General features: G+C 49.3%; 1 protein-coding gene across 4 annotated transcripts; it reads right to left on the bottom strand.

Moving 5' to 3' along the window:
* Window positions 1-997: 997 nt before the first annotated feature.
* Mavs (mitochondrial antiviral signaling protein) lies at window positions 998-14,960 on the bottom strand. Of its 4 annotated transcripts, NM_001206382.1 has the most exons (8): window positions 14,896-14,960; window positions 10,113-10,287; window positions 9,481-9,571; window positions 8,531-8,708; window positions 6,974-7,143; window positions 5,751-5,904; window positions 3,354-3,820; window positions 998-2,659 (listed from the first exon to the last, which is right to left on the bottom strand). In NM_001206382.1, exons 6-8 carry the CDS (start codon window positions 5,857-5,859, stop codon window positions 2,234-2,236), a joined length of 1,002 nt encoding a protein of 333 aa, NP_001193311.1. In that variant the 5' UTR covers window positions 5,860-5,904; window positions 6,974-7,143; window positions 8,531-8,708; window positions 9,481-9,571; window positions 10,113-10,287; window positions 14,896-14,960; the 3' UTR covers window positions 998-2,233. The 4 variants fall into 4 exon arrangements, with proteins under 4 accessions (NP_001193311.1, NP_659137.1, NP_001193314.1 ...); NM_144888.2 differs by lacking the exon at window positions 9,481-9,571 and having other exon boundaries at window positions 14,668-14,960; NM_001206385.1 differs by lacking the exon at window positions 9,481-9,571.
* Between the last annotated feature and the right edge of the window lie 857 nt (window positions 14,961-15,817).

Genomic DNA, 15,817 nt, shown 5'->3' with positions numbered 1-15,817 from the left:
AACATTGGACTCCTGGAACCTGACAATGCCAAAGCCTTCCTCTTTCTGAAGGTGGCATCTAAGCGGCCAGCTGAGATAAAGGTGCCATTGAATGCTGGCCTGGTCATCAAAATGTGCAAAGAACAGGGAAGGCCTCTGAGACTTCCTACACATTCTTGACCTAAGAGATGCTTAGTGGCCAGTCTTTAAATCTCGCCATGTGGGTAACCTCTGTAGGGCTACATGTTGTATTATTGAGACTAGTCTTTCAAAGCTATACTAGAATGGCAACACACTAAAACTAGTACCTATGCACAACTGTTCACTAGCATGGCCAGTATGGCTCTGAGAAAGGGCACAAAGACCAGGGTTCGTTAGAAACGAAGGTGATAAAAGTTGTGCAGACAACTTGGGGTCATTAGGGCATGTAGGGAAGATTGTAATTGCAACCCCCATCCCTGATTTCTCTAAGGTTTGTGTTCACAATAAAGCCCAGAGATGGAATTGGCTCCACAATTATCCCTTGTCCAGCAAAGGGCACCTTGAGAGAACTCATGAGGATAGCCTCAATAGACATCATTGTATTTCATTTTCTGGAGACTGGCTGGCCTGGAATTTGCTGTGTAGACCAAGCTGGTCTTGAACTCACTTAGAGATCCGCCTGCCTCTGCCTCCTGAGTTCTGGGATTAAAGGCGTGAGCTATCATACCCACCCTAAACCTAATTGTGTCCCTGCTGTAGGAGTAACTAGTCTTTCTGCCCAAGGAGCACCTATCTCACTGAGGTTTGTACACCCAAAAGCCCCAGCACCTTTTCATTTAAAAGTGATAATGTGTCAGATGGTGGTGGCACACGCCTTTGATCCTAGCACTTGAAAGAGACAGGTGGATCTCTGAATTTGTGGTCAGCCTGATCTACCGAGTGAATTCTAGGACAGCCAGGGCTACACAGAGAAACAGTCTAGGGTGGGGTGGTGATAACATGTATCCATCCTTTAAGAAATTTGGAACTCACAAGATTTGCACAGATAAACTCTTTTAATTATCCTGATAAAACTAGAATATATTAGCATCAATGTATGCATACTTTCCATCTCACAGGTGAGAATATATTAGCATGTATGTGTGGGTGTGGGCGTGGGTCTGTGGGTATGTGTGTGTATACACACACATACTCACCCCATCTCACAGGTAAGAAAAGTGAGGCACAGAGGTGAGGCCTACACCTGACCAGGGAGGAGAAAGAAGCATGATGGAGATGAAGGCTGCTCTCTCAAAGACTGCCATTACCAATATGCACTCTGCCTCTCACACTCTCACCTTAGCTCAGCCAGCCAGGGCAGGAGGGCAAGAACTTGTACTCACACCCTCTGAGATAAGTACTAGGCAAGTATCTGTATCCTTCAAACTCAGAGGAGCCCAGTAAAAGGAAGAGCTGCCCGCTATCTACATTGGGAACAAGACTAGAGAAGCTAGACATCTGCTAAAGGCCAGGGAAAGGGTGGAACTGATGCAAGCCCAGCCTGAGTTCTGCCCACTAGGTATCTCATCATCCAGTATAGGGAGAGAATGGAGACCAGGAGTGGAGAAGCGAGGAGGGGGTAAGGAGGTTGGAGAAAAGCTCCCTCCCAGGGGCTTCCTCAGGCCTGGCAGTTGCTTCTGGCTTTCTTAAGAGTCCACAGAGAACCTCCAGACTCACCCTCAGGGTTGACTGGCTGTGGAGAGGGCCCAAAGGGGCAGAGCACTCAAAGCTCCCTAGAGACCAGCCACTCTGTTACTCCCAGGCTCTCCTGCCAAGGCCTTAGACCAGGCTGCCGGTGGAAGGCATAAGATGCTATGGGAGCACTCATCAGTGTACCTACGCTTGTGTTTCAGAAGATCTGGGCGAGATGAGGGGCATTGTCAACAGTGCGATACCTCCTCATCTTCAGGCTTGGGCCAACAGGGATAAAGCTGGTGGAGATACCTCCTTAGGAGCACAGAGCATGAACTCTTACACTGCCACGTGGGCAGGTCAGGAGCAATGGAGGTAACACAGTGCCTCCAAAAGCTGAAGACCAGAAGATGACATATGAACCAGGATAAAACAATGTCTCTCCCCCACCCAACAGTGATGACGTCTTGGTGTAGCTATCTACCTGGATAGCTCAGTGGACCTCGCCATATTTAAGTTTCTCTGACTCAGCCTCTACTAGCCCAAGCCTAGAGAACATGCTTGGCAGAACTGAGCAAGAGAACAGCATACAGCTGAGGCTTCACTGGGCCAGGCGCCTACTACGGTACAGCATCACTGCCAGGAATACAGCCAAGAGTGCACTGGTGGCCCCAAGCCACTTAGCCCAGGGCATTGAACTGGCACAATGTTCTTCCTCTTCTTGGGGCTGCTGGGTGGCTAGTGGCTCAGGGCTTCCTAATAGATCAGCACTGGGGCTTTCGTCTACCTGGATTCTAAAGGACGAATACTCATTCTCCTCTGGACCATGGTTGGGTTCTGAGACCAAGGAGCTGCTAGGGCTAATGGCAAGGTCCACAGAGCAGGCTGAGAATGGCTCGTCCAACTGGGATACCAGCACACCTGGCTTGCTCATCTCTGGTCCAGAGTGCAAGCTCCTGATACTGCTATTTGGTCCAGTCTGGTTGCCTCCAGTGGTGACTTTGGTTGCTGGACCCTCCGGGGTCTCCTGGAAACATAAGAAGAGGGGTCCAGGTGACAGGGAGATAAGCCAGAGTGTATTGAGGGCTTGAGTTAGTATCTCACAATAGTCGAGACTACCCTCTCTTGGGGACTCAACACATTAGGACACAGCTGAGTGGGAGGTGACCCCTTCTAGGGCAGCCCTCTTCTTCTCACCAAACTGCTGTGAGCTCTACTGCAAGGGAGCCCTTGCTTGGGGTGTGAACCACCTTGTGCTACCTGGGCCTGAGAGCCACAGGGCAGGCACAAGATCCCAAGGTGTATGGTCTTGGGGAAAGTGACTATAGGGGTCAGGAGGTTGAAGGAACTGCTCCAAGCAGGATGCTTGAGACCACTGTCAAATGAACAGGGCACTAGGACATGTGATCCACCATGTTCACTCCTCACTACTCCATCTACTAAATGGTACTGCTGAGCTTCACTGGGGTCTTTGAGCTCCAGATGAGTTAATACACATCAGCGGGGGTAGCCCCACCCTGCTAGAGGTCCCTCCTTAGAAGTGTTCATGTTTATCAATCCTCTTAGAAAACAAGGTGCAAGGGCTGGGTGGGGCTGCTCCCCATCTGTCCCAACACCTTGAAGAAACAGACGAGGGACCGCACAGAAAGTAAGAGTCTGAGGACAAAAGATCAGCTGTCTTGGCAAGGTAGCCCGAGTCACTCTCAGGAACAAGGACTCACCTTGGCTTGCTTGCTGTTCCTCTCAGGTGGTATTGTGTTGGCAGGTGCTTTGGCCACACTAGCAGGCACTCTGGATGGCACTGTGCCCGCATACACTGAGTTGCTGGGTAATTTTGATGGCGCTGTATTGGTGAGCACAGTAGACGTCATCGCAGCAGTGGACTTTGAACTGAGGGGCAACTTGGAAGACATGGTTTTTACTGGGACCAATCTGGGAGAAGGCACTGAGCTGGTAGTCACAGAATTGGTGAGTGTAGTACTGAAACAGGTGGCAGCTTTGGCCTGGTCACCAGCTCCCTTTGCAAAAGCTGATCCAGTGGACGAGGAGGACAAAGAGGTATCAGCAGATAGGGCTGATACTGTGACCCCAGACAAGAGGTTTGTCCTCAGGGCAGTACGTGGAAGGGGCTGGAAGGAAACGGTTGGAGACACAGGTCCATAGGTTGCTATGGGAACAGAGGCAACATCTACAGGTGGGGAAGACAAAAGCAGAAACAAATGCAAAGGGTGGTTTTAACTTAAGGGCTAGAGAAGGGTCCCCATGTCCTTGATCACATGGTCCCTTCCACATCCTGTCTCCCAATCTCCTCCTGTGGAGAAGACTCTTGCACCTCAGCCGTTACCTTGAAACCCTCATCTGTCCCATCACCAAAGTAAAATGGGCTCTACCTTCATCTGCACCCAGAAGTTTAAAACTTGTTCTAATTATTTTTTTTTCCTTCCACCCTGGACACTTGCCTCTTCTCCCACTCCAGCCTCTTCTACCTTGTCCTAGGACATGAGTACGAATGTCCTGAGGCATTCCTCTTACTACCGCCCCCACTAGCTTCTAGCAGGAGAAATCCTGAATGGGGCAATAGCAGGATGGCTCAACAGAACCACTAACCAGTCAACTGACCCGCTGGCACACACCCCCAGGGGTAGGGACCTAGTAGTCCCAGAAAGGGAGTCTGATCCGGGGAATCAGGAAGTGCATAAAGTTGATGACATCAGACTCTTCACAGAACTCTGAGGATACACTTGCCATGGCTGACAAAGGCCAGAAGTGATGTCTGATGTCTCCCCCTAAACCTGACAGAAAGTCTCCTAGAACCTGTGCTCGCAAGCATGCTACAGTGAAGTGCCATTCGGGAAAGTTGGGAGCGTTAGGAGGATTCCATCGACCTTCAACTGTTCACATGGCAACCCTAAGGCACCAGGAACAAACAGAACACAGTCTAGAAAGTAGAGGTGAGCCACTCTAGCCTGGAAGTTGGGGTGGATAGACTGTAGTCCTAAGGGGGGACACCAGGTTCTGTCCCCTGACAGACTCATTTGAGGTTGAACCACTTTAGTGTGATTTTCTGGTGTCTTGGTTACTTTTCTATTGCTGTGACAATACCATGACCAAGACTACTCATATGAGAAATTACTTAATTTGGGGCTCACAGTTTCAGAGGATTAGAGTTCATGACCATCATGGTGGGAGCATGGTAGCAGGCAGGTGTGGCATTGGAGCAGTAGCTGAGAGTTTACATCTTATCCTTAAGCATGAGGCAGGAGAGAGAGAGAGAACACTAACTAGGGATGTCATGGGCTTTTGAAACCTCCAAGCCTACCTCTTTGACAATACTACACCCCCTAGTTCTTTCTAAACAGTTCCACCAACTGGGGACCAAGTATTCAGATGTAGAAGGCGATGGGAGCCATTCTCATTCAAACCACCACAGCTGGGAACTAGAAATCCCCTTGTGAAGAGCAGTGTTTAAAAGCTCCTTCATCAGCTACTATTGTATGTTATCTTTCCTGTCTTCAGGTCCTGGACAATCACTACCTTTTACCTGAGTGCAGAAACAGCCTTAGCTCTCTCTCATATGCAGCAATGTACAAAAATACACACTCACAGGGCAAAAAACTACACCCTCCAATGTGCTTTTAATCTGGGCTGGCCAGATTAAAATTTTAATCTATTAATTAAAATTTTAATCTATTTTGACCACAGAACAGAGCAGGAGAAATAGGCCAGTTCTGAGCCTATGCTCAGAGCTCTGCTTCTCTTTTACCTAGAGCCTTGCCCAGATGTCATGAGTTGGGTTTTTGTCCTAGAAGAAAAGAGAATGAAGAGGTACCAGGTAATGGATAGTAGAAGAACACATGTATATGTCAGTAAACACCTGAGAGAAAACTCAGCGAGATAAGAAGACCTACCCAGCTGAGACATGTGCACATAAATGACTGCATTTGAAGCTGCTGCTGCCACTACTGCACACACAGGCGTGCACACAGAACATACTCTGTGAAGCGAATACCTTTTATTTCTACCCTGCCTCCTGTCTAAGGAAGGCCATATGGTAACTGTAACCCTAACCTTCCTGCGAGGGATCCAAGAGACCCTGTAATTCCACACTCTATGCATACTTGCTGCGTGGGCGCCACCCAGTTCTGGTTCTTGCTCTTGATGCTCTCTGGAGGGCTGAGGGCTGAGAGCCTGCTGGTTAGGAGAGGGTATCAAAGAGCCACCAGACATCCTCGCGACGGCCCCGGAGTTGGTCTGGAGGAGTTGCTCTGAATTCTGAAACAGAGGAAATGAGATAAAGCAGTTGCTTCTCCCAGGAGCTGACAAAGGGCAGCAGATATTTATAGGGTATCTCCTACAGGCCTCAGCTCCTCCTCTAGAGCCCAGGATCCTCAGAAACCTTCACATATAAGAGTGAAGTAGCTCTTCAATATTATACTTGCCAAATATAAGTCTTCAATCCTAGTACCTACTTGGTTTTGCTGTTGCTGTTTTGTTTTTGGATCAGATCTTATGTTCACCCTAGCCTTGAACTTACCAAGGGTGACTATGAACTTTGCATTCACCTGCTTCTCACCTCCTGAGTGTCAGGCTTAGAGGTATATGTCATCATGCCCAGTTTCTATGGTGCTGGATACTGAGCTCAGGGATATGTGTATGCCAGATCAGCACTGCACCAACTGAAAGCTACATCCCCAGCCTCTCGGGATGACTTCAAGTGCTTTAAAAAACATAAAAACAAAACAAAACAAAACAAAACAAAACAAAACAAAACAAAACAAAAAGCAGGCACTGCCCAAGTTTCCTCCCCATGTGTGTGTCTAGCTCTGTAACCACTGCCCTTTCTTCAGCAGTCTCTGCACAGACCCTATGGCTTCAGACCCATTGTCTAGGCCTAGGGTTTCTTCTATACCCCATGGCTAACTCACTTCATCTCAGTAGAACTAGTTATCTTCCAGATACCTGACTTTACAGTTGATAAGAGCTCTGTCACCACCCATCCATGACTTCCTGAGCCCTCATATCACCTCCCTCACATTCAAATCTGGTTTAACCTCCAGTTTTTTGTTTTTTTGTTTTTTTGTTTTTTTTTTTTTACCCAGCTCAACATGTCACATGACCACTGCAAAGACCTCAAAACCATGACCTCTTAGCTAGCTAAAGACAGAATGCTAAGGGGTCCACAGGTATGGCCAGCAGTTAGGTAGCCAGTTAGGTAACCCCAGCATTCTTAGCAGGAAAGATTTTCAGGAGGTAGGAAGGGGCTTCTGGAAGGCTGGGTGGGCAGAAGTGGGCAGACAGGCACACAAAAGCAGGCAGCTTAAAACAGACTGTGAGGACTTACCTCTACTGGGGACTCTGGTGGCTGGGTGTCCTGGACAGGCTTGGGGCAACTTGGTGTCTCTCGTAAGCCATGGTCAGGGATGTTGTGACCTGGCGCAAATGCAGAGGGTCCAGAAACCGCAGCAGGAAAGTCTGGTAACTGCAGTGGCTCTAGGGAGCGGAGTGAGGTCCCTAAGGTACAAAGATATAGTGATGTCCAGAAAGAATCAGAGGTACCTTGGTAATAGAAGAGGCCTGGATGCTTGGGGCATCTAGTCTCCCTTCAATAACTCCATGACCTGATGTGGGATGGATTCTGTACTGGCTAGTTTTGTGTCAACTTGACACAGGCTGGAGCTATCACAGAGAAAGGAGCTTCAGTTGAGGAAATGCCTCCACGAGATCCAGCTGTAAGGCATTCCCTCAATTAGTGATCAAGGGGGAAAGTCCCCTTGTAGGTGGTACCATCTCTGGGCTGGTAGTCTTGGTTCTATAAGAGAGCAGGCTGAGCAAGCCAGGGGAAGCAAGCCAGTAAGGAACATCCCTCCATGGCCTCTGCATCAGCTCCTGCTTTCTGACCTGCTTAATTTCCAGTCCTGACTTCCTTTGGTGATGAACAGCAGTATGGAAGTGTAAGCTGAATAAACCCTTTCCTCCCCAACTGCTTCTTGGTCATGATGTTTGTGCAGGAATAGAAACCCTGACTAAGAAAGATTCATTAGACATGATAAGCATCAATGGGGAGGGAATAGGAGGAAAAGAAGAGCTGGGAAAGACAAGAAAGGTGGCACCAAAGATGGGGGAGCAGGGCACAGGGCTCTCACCAGCCTGACTGTTATACTCACTTTCCTCCACTGTCCCAAGGCTTTCTCACAGCTGTCATCCCCAACCGACCCCTGCCACAGCCCATCTCTGACCCTACCATAGCCATTACTTATTTGAGAGAGCACTGCAGCATCCACAAATGAAGAGACCAACATGGGAAGAAGGGAGGAAAAGAGAAACAAAAGCAAACATGGTGTGTTCAAGATTGGCTTGGTTTTTCTTCCCAGATCTTCTCTTCAAGCTCTAATACTAAACCCCCTCTGGTCACATGACGTGGCAGTGACATTGAGAGGACTTAAGGGGCCACCAGGCAGTTGGGTGTTATCATTAGAACCTGGATGCTCTCAGAGCAACCTTGGGGCAGGGAATAGAAATGGAGAGTAGGGAAAGTGACTGGGTGTAGACTCTGTACTCTCTACGCTGTATAGATGGAGACAGAAGGAAACACCAGAGCCACAAACATGATGGCAGGTGCCTTGCGCTGGGCAAAGGGAAGATGTGGAACCCCAGCTAAGTGCAGCCACACATGAGGGATGTGGCCATTTGCCCCACTGTGACAGACTCAAAAAATAAGGAATATGGTCAAAGGACATATAGCTAGTGAGTGGCTCAGCTGGATCTAAATCCAGGTATATGCTACAATGGAGAGTGATGGAGACAGAAAGGCAGAAGGTCCAAGGGTGAAGGAAGGGGGAGACTGTGGGCCGGAGGAACAGGCAATGGCCCAGGAAAAAGGCTAGGGCAGGATGCTCACCCGGAGGCAGGTAGCTCTGATAAACTCGAGTCACTTGATCAGCCAGCCCAGGCAGCTCACAGATCTGCAGTGCCCGGATGAAGACCTCCACCCAGCCAGGCCGGCGCTGGAGATTATTGAAGAGTCCCCAGAGTGTGTCCCGGTTCCCGATCTGCCTGTAGGAAGCCCGCAGTCGATCCTGGAAGACAGCACAGACAGCCTCCTTAGGCCAGGTGGCCTAGGCTTTTCTCTACTCAGAAGAAAGCTACTACAAGAGAAAGCCACAGGAAGTGGGCAGCTGTCTGAAACTGAGTGAGAGGCAGGCCAAGGCCACGATGGTAGCCCAAGTACGGTGTGAGGATCAATGAACAACAATAAAGGAAGCTGCCGGGAAAGGGCTGCGGCCACATCAAGGTTTGCAGGCATTGTCGCATTAAATGCAATGACCATTCCTACTTTACAGATGAGGAGTCAGAGGCCGAGCAGAAGCGAAGCAGCACTGAGAGGGGGCAAAGCTTGACTGGGAGCCCCTAAAGCAAGGAGCAGGGTCTGAATGAGTTGAGATGGAGAAGAGGCCCAGCCACAATGCTCTGAAAGGGGCAGAGACTAAAGGGAAGGAGAGCCAAGAATGGGAAGCAAGGCAGGGGAGCATACTGGGGAAGTTCTAGGAAGATGACAGCAGCTATAGGATTGCTGATTCACTGGATTCCCACTTGAAAATGACCAATCAGTTTGTAATCCTAGCACCAGGGAGGCTAAGGTATGAGGACTACAAGTTCAAGACCAGACTGGGCTACCTAAGAAGACCTTGTCTGAAGAGGAAGTAAGGGAGGGAGAGAGGGAGGGAGGGAGGGAGAGAGGGAGGAAGTAGAGGGAAAGAAGAAGAAAAGAAAGAGGAAGACTTGGAAGAAGATTAAGAGGAAGAAGAGAAAAGCAAGTGACACATGGGAAATATTCATTAGATGACTTACAAGATGACTGGGTGTCCCGAAGAATGTCCAACACAGGGCGAGGCCGGCCAGCACGCTCTCCTGACTGCCCAGCCCTGTGCTTTAACAGTATCTGCACAAGAAACCATAGTAGTCCCGAGATACCTAGGACAGGAGGCCCCCAGAGCACACACACAGAGGCAGCTCTGGGGGCACAGGAGCCCATCCCATCTGAGAAGAAGCAAAACATAAACCCAGTTTTGCCACTTCACTGGGTGCTGAGTGCAGCCCTGTAGCACGTCCTGGTGTGGCAAGACCCTGGTGGCTCAGAGTCCTCAGGTCTGACATTGCAGACTCTGTGCCAAGATAGGGTCTTAGGAGAGAATGAATCAAAACCAAGCAGGACCCCAGGACAAACAAAGAGAAGGTTCCGGAAAACAGGGAGCCAGAGCCTGGAAACCTGCCGACCCCCTGCCACACTCTTGAGTGCAATATAAAAAGGAAAGGAATTTAGCAAGGTCAGAAAAAAACAAGCTGAACACACTAAAAGTCAGAAAAGCAGGAAAGGAAGGGGAAGCTGATCCTGACCTGGGAGAAAGGCCAGGCCAGGCTGACACTTGGACTGCACAGCCCTGGGCCCAGGCCATTGGCCAGCTGTGCCGTCCCTCGCTCACCTGGTCACTAGCTGTGAGGCAGGACAGGTAAGGCAGGATCTCCAGAACGTCAACACAGCAAAACTTGCTGTGGTTGTCTCGGATATACTTATAGGTCTTGTCCTCAGCAAATGTCATGGCTGCTCAGCTTCTGGAGTGACTCGGACCCTGGCAGGGTGGGATGGACTGAGATGGACTGGAAGAGAGATGGACAGGAGAACAAGTTGGCAGCACGGTTGGAGGAAAAGGAAGACAATTCTTTCTCAGCTTCTAGAATCTTGGCTATTTTTCTTTAACTTTTACTCCTTTCTCTTTTCTTTCAAGATTTCTCTTATTAATTTTAAAAAGTATGCATATGAGTGTGGATATGTGCACGAGTGGGGGTGCCCAGGGAGGACAGAAGAGGACACTGGAACCCCTGGAGCTTGAGTAACAGGCAGTTGTAAGCCACCAGATGTGGGAGCTGGGGTCAGAACTCTGGTCCGATGGGACAGAAGCACACTCTGAGACAATCTAACTGCCGAGCCAATCCTAATCTTTCACTTTTTAAAATAACCTGTATTATTATTATTGACTGTATCCAGAGGCTCTCAAGTTCTCCTTAAAAGTGAACTGATGAGCACAGAGCTGGCAATCTAGAGCCCACTTATGCCTGTTGGGCTTCATCACTGTTACAAAGGGTTTGTAGCTACCTCTCACACTAGAGGTAGCGTGGGCCCTTAGCTGCTAAGGTTGTGAAACATACTGGATTCCCTTCCTACCACTAAGGCAGGATAGTCTAAGAATTGCCTACAAGTGTTGCTTCTTTGGGGTATACTGAAGACAAACCAACAAGAGCCACCCATATGGTAATACTAGAATACCATATGGTATATACTACCATAAAGATGGAGAAAATGCTGACCGTTAGGGGGCTTGCCAGCTCCTAGAAGAGTGAAGAACTAAGGTCTCTCAGATCCGTTGTTTCTGGGTGATGATGTAGGCCCACCACCAAGGTTTGCCATATATACATACATATGTTCCCATAGTAGGAAACCAAGTTTTACCACACTGAAGTCACTTTGTGCTGCAGGGTAAATTACTAGCCTTCTCCATACCATGGTTCAGAGAGGGGCTGAGGGCTGGTTTAAGGGTTTAATGGAAAAGAGTGCTAGTGGAGACCTGATGTAGAGCCATGGTTCTCAGCCTTCCAGCTCCTCATGTTGGGTGACCCCAACCATAACATTATTTTGTTGCTACTTCATAACTGCAGTTTTGCTACTGTTATGAATCAGAATGTAAATCTGTGTTTTCTGATGACCTTGGGTGACCCCTGTGAAAGGAGTTTGATCCCCAGAGGGGTCCCCAGAAGCACGTCTTCAGATGGCTCAGTGGAAAGAGCACTACCTTACCTGCTGCTTTTCCAGGGGACCCAAGTTTGGTTCCCAGCACCCACATCTGGTGGCTTGAAACTGCCTGTAATTCCAGCTCTAGAGGATCTGACACTCTCTTGTGGCCTGCACACACTTGGTATATACTCACACAGACATGGACATAAATTTTAAAAAAAATTTAATGATTTAGAGACTTGCACAACATAGTAGTTCAGAGATATAAGATTAAATATTTTTTAAAAGATTTTTTTTTTCAAATTATTTATGTGCGTGGGTGTTTTGCCTGCCTATATGTTTGCACACCACTTGTGAGCCTGGTGCCCATGGAGTCCAGAAAGTGGTATCGGATGCTCTGGAACTAGAGTTACAGACAGTTGTGAGCTGCCATATGACTGCTGGGAATCAAACCCAGGTCCCGTGGAAAAGCAGTCAGTACACCTACCACTGACCTATCTCTCCAGCCCCAAGATTTTTTGTTTGTTTGCTTTTTTGTTTTTTGTTTTTCGAGACAGGGTTTCTCTGTATAGCCCTGGCTGTCCTGGAACTCACTCTGTAGACCAACCAGGCTGGCCTCGAACTAGGAAATCTGCCTACCTCCTCCTCCCAAGTGCTGGGATTAAAGGCATGGGCCACCACCACCCGGCCCCAAGATTTATTATTTATATTTTATGTACTTGAGTGTTTTGCCTGCATGGATGTCTGTGTACCATGTTCCTACAGAGGCCAGCAGAGAGCACCCACAGATGGTCGTGAGCTGCCACGTGGGTACTGGAACTCAAACTCTGGTCCTCTGGGAAAGCAGGCAGTGCTCTCACCCACTAAGCCTTTTTTCCAGAACATCTAAGCTTACATTTTAAAAAATACACCACTTTTATCTGTTCACTCATTTATTATTGCATGTATACGATAGGTGTGTAATGTGTGCACACATGTCACAGCATACACATGAAAATTGGAGGACGATTTTTTTGTGATTTGGCTCTCTCCTTCCACCTTGGCTTCCAGGGATTGAACTCGGGTTGTCAGGAGTGCACAGCGTGCAGTTTTACCTACTGAGCCATCCCACCATTTAGACATTGGCAGTGCCTTAAATGCAAGCATTGCTTACGAAGCACCACCATCTGTAATCACGTGTTTTGATTACTTGTCTCTTAGCTGTCCTCCACCTTGGGGAGAAGAGAGACAAGATATGCCACATCCAATTTAAGTACCATTGGAGTGGAACAGGCACCAGATCCATTAGCACATACCCAAATGACAAGCCCAGGAAGTAAGTCTGATTATTTAGAAAGTAAAAGGAGACAGTGGGACAGAACTCCAGGAGGAAATCCCTGCTTAAACAGAGGTGATCCAGGAAAGCCGCGATTGGTAACATCTCACTGAATGATTTTCCATTGTGAAAAGACTGGAGTCTGGGGCAGAAGGCAAAGCAGATGCCAAAGTTCTAAGATGGGATGGAATCTGGAGTGAAGAGAATCTAGGTGAGTGACGTTTAAAGCTGAGGGGAAGGACAGAGGTCAAGGTCAAAGAGGCCACCAGCACGTAAGGTGTTGTGGGAAGGACTTTGGGTTTTACTTGATGTGATATGGGGAACCACTGGAGAGCCTGGGCTCTGATTTGCACTGCAGAACTCTCTGGAGGTTCTAAGGTCTTTGAGAAGCCCAGGATGGAAGGAGGGTGACAAGTCAGGGCCCTGTGAGAGGATGATGAAGGGTGTGGCCCGGGTGGCAACAGAGGGGATGAGCAGCTATATTCCTGGTGCTTTGTAGACAAGGGAGGTAGGGTGGCAATCAAACATGGCTTCTTGGGAAGTGGGGCAAGGAAGGTGCCATTTACTCAACTCTAGGGAAGGCAGTAAGAAGCCATGGAAAGATGGCCCTTCAGAGCTCCGTTTTGACAAGTTTAACAAGCTGTTGGTTTCCAAGAGTATTGTTCAGGAGAGAAGAAGGAAGGGATAGAAGAGGGAACCAAGTGCCCATCATGGAGTCTGAGGCCTCTGAGAGACAGTGCAGGGAGTACCCACGGCTGTTGCAGGTGCAGGCCCCTGCCACGTGGGAGGCGGGGTGCCAGTTCTGCCTAGTGACCTCTGCCACTGCTAACTACCAAATGCTACATTCCTACAAAGAGCTAAGGATGGAAGGCTGGGAGATCAAGGAGATAAGATTGAGGTCTGTTGAGCCTTCAGGGGATGAAAAATGAGGCCTCTGTAGAGGCCAGCCTGATGAAACCCTTCCTCCCCCTTTCCCAGGTCACCTAGAAAGATGTGACGATGAGGGAGTCAAATTATTGGTTTTCTGCAGTCCAACCACAACTCTGAATGCAGCCTGGGGGCGGGGAGTGGCATGGAGCCCCACCAAAAGCAGAGGAAGCTCACAGTTATTCATTTCTCGAAGGTTCTCTGTTAACAGAGGCAGCCTGAGGTCCTTTTACTTATGTCCTTTAACACAATCACAAGAGAGGAAGTGATACCAAGCTACACGGCTGACCTGCAGTGTGGAATTTGTACCCAGACTTGTTGCCATGACCTAACAGCATAGAGGTCCCTGCAGCAGGAAAACCACAAAGCCCCTCTTTACACCAAGGTCACTGCCTGGGGATGTGACTATAGGGTGAGAAGATGCAGCATTTAGGCTCTTTGAAGACATAAAAGTCTCTCAGACACAACTGGCATCAATGCTGCCCTTACTGACATTCACCTGAGTTCTGAGATCGAGGCTGAATGCCCTTCAAGTTTTTGAAGCTTCCCGGTATCCAAAGAACATTGTTTTCTGCTTTCTTTTGATTTCATCCTTTTCCTCAAACTTCTTTCTTATATCAGACCCTTTCTTATAACAGAAAGGGAGGTGGCAAGAGTGTCCTGGACACAGCAAAGCTTCCGACCTGACTTCCACAGAGCTTCTGTCCGGGTCGTGGAAATAAATATCCACACTCCCGAGGGACAAGTCTCCTGGCCTCGGACTAGATTCCTGTCGGGACTCAGGTCTCCAAGTGCAGGGAGGCTGTTTTGAACAGATGTTATTGCCTGCAACTGCCCAGATCCAGGATCAGGCCGTAGCCCGGACTGGCAGGCCTACTCCCTGGCGCGGCTGCCACAGGTCGTTGCTCGTAGCCAGGCCTCGCTCGAGTCACCAGGGCCTGGGAGAAGCAGGGGGCACTCCGAGGTTCTTTCTGTCCAGCCTGGGCAAACTCTCGGCACCACCTACCTGCTTGCTAAAGGTGCTGGATGCGGATCAAGGAACTGCCGGGGTCGCGAATCCGTGTGTGGCCGACCTCATTCTCCCCTAGTTCAGGAGCCTCTCCGACCCCACGCGCCCAGGCCCAGGGCGCCCATGCGGACTCCCAGGCGTAACTGGCCCTAGCCAAGGTTCCCTCCCTGAAGGATCTCAGTGAACACAGAGTCCTGAGCACCGACGCCCAGGCTGCAAACTTACCAAGAGAAACCAGACTAGGCAACAGGTTGACCGCGTTCGACTGTGCAGAGCCCTCGCAGATGAAGGGGGCGGGACGAAGCCAGCCACGCAGCTATTGGTCAGGCGTGGGGAGGAGGGGCGGGATCGGAAGCGCAGTCATTGGCCTGGCAGAGCCAGACTGTGATAGAGTTGGAAGTACGGCTGTTGGCTGGGCTGGGGATGCCTGGGCGGAGCTGAGCTAGGCCGGTCGCAGGGCCAGTGGATGAGTCCTGATGTTCCGGAGCGGCTGGTCTAGCGGCTGGTGCCCCGCAGGCCTTGCTTGAGGTCTCTTCTGATTTCCTGCAGGTGCATTAGGGAGATTGTTTCTTCCTGCTTAGTCTAGAACACTTTTCAGGGGAAGTCCAGATACCCAGAAAACTGCAGTTCTTAGATTCCGTTCCATTCCTCAGGCAAAGCAGATCTTCTAGCCAAGTACTGGAGGAGAGAGGGTCTTCATGTGATCTGCTCCTATGTCTCCAGTGCTCCATAAACGTAGTGTCGCACAAAATGTCATAGGGACATGAGTGCCTAGCCAGATGACACCAGCTGGGCTGGTAGGAACAGGATGCAGCAAAAGACTGCATCTATCTGGGGATATGCACCAAGCTACAACCGCTTATAGCTCCAACACCAGGGTAACCCGACTCCTCTGACCTCCACTGGCTTACAGAGACAAAGGAACGAAAGCTTTTCGCTTCCAGTCAATTCTTTCAACCAGAAGTAAAAAACGAACATAGTTAAAAAGAAATCAGTTACCTCAGCACGGCTAGATGGTAGAAATGTCTTATAACTCGATGTAGGTGGAGAGTACGCAGCTGGAGCACATGTAAAAATATATCAACTGGGGCTGGTGAGATGGCTCAGCAGGTAAGGGCACTTTTTGCCAAGCCAGAGATCTGAGTCT

Source organism: Mus musculus, chromosome 2, assembly GCF_000001635.26.
Source record: "Mus musculus strain C57BL/6J chromosome 2, GRCm38.p6 C57BL/6J".
In the NCBI taxonomy this organism is placed as follows: Eukaryota; Metazoa; Chordata; class Mammalia; order Rodentia; family Muridae; genus Mus; species Mus musculus.
This window is presented reverse-complemented; position numbering and strand designations above follow the sequence as displayed.

What these genes read in the sequence shown, in the direction of transcription:
- Mavs (NM_144888.2), bottom strand. Translation starts at nt 10,229, where the DNA reads ATGACATTTGCTGAGGACAAGACCTATAAGTATATCCGAGACAACCAC. An exon ending in GCCTCACAGCTAGTGACCAG is followed by an intron (nt 8,709 to 10,112) that starts GTGAGCGAGGGA and finishes GCTGTCTTCCAG; the next exon opens with GATCGACTGCGGGCTTCCTA. An exon ending in CACCAGAGTCCCCAGTAGAG is followed by an intron (nt 5,905 to 6,973) that starts GTAAGTCCTCAC and finishes CCTCTGTTTCAG; the next exon opens with AATTCAGAGCAACTCCTCCA.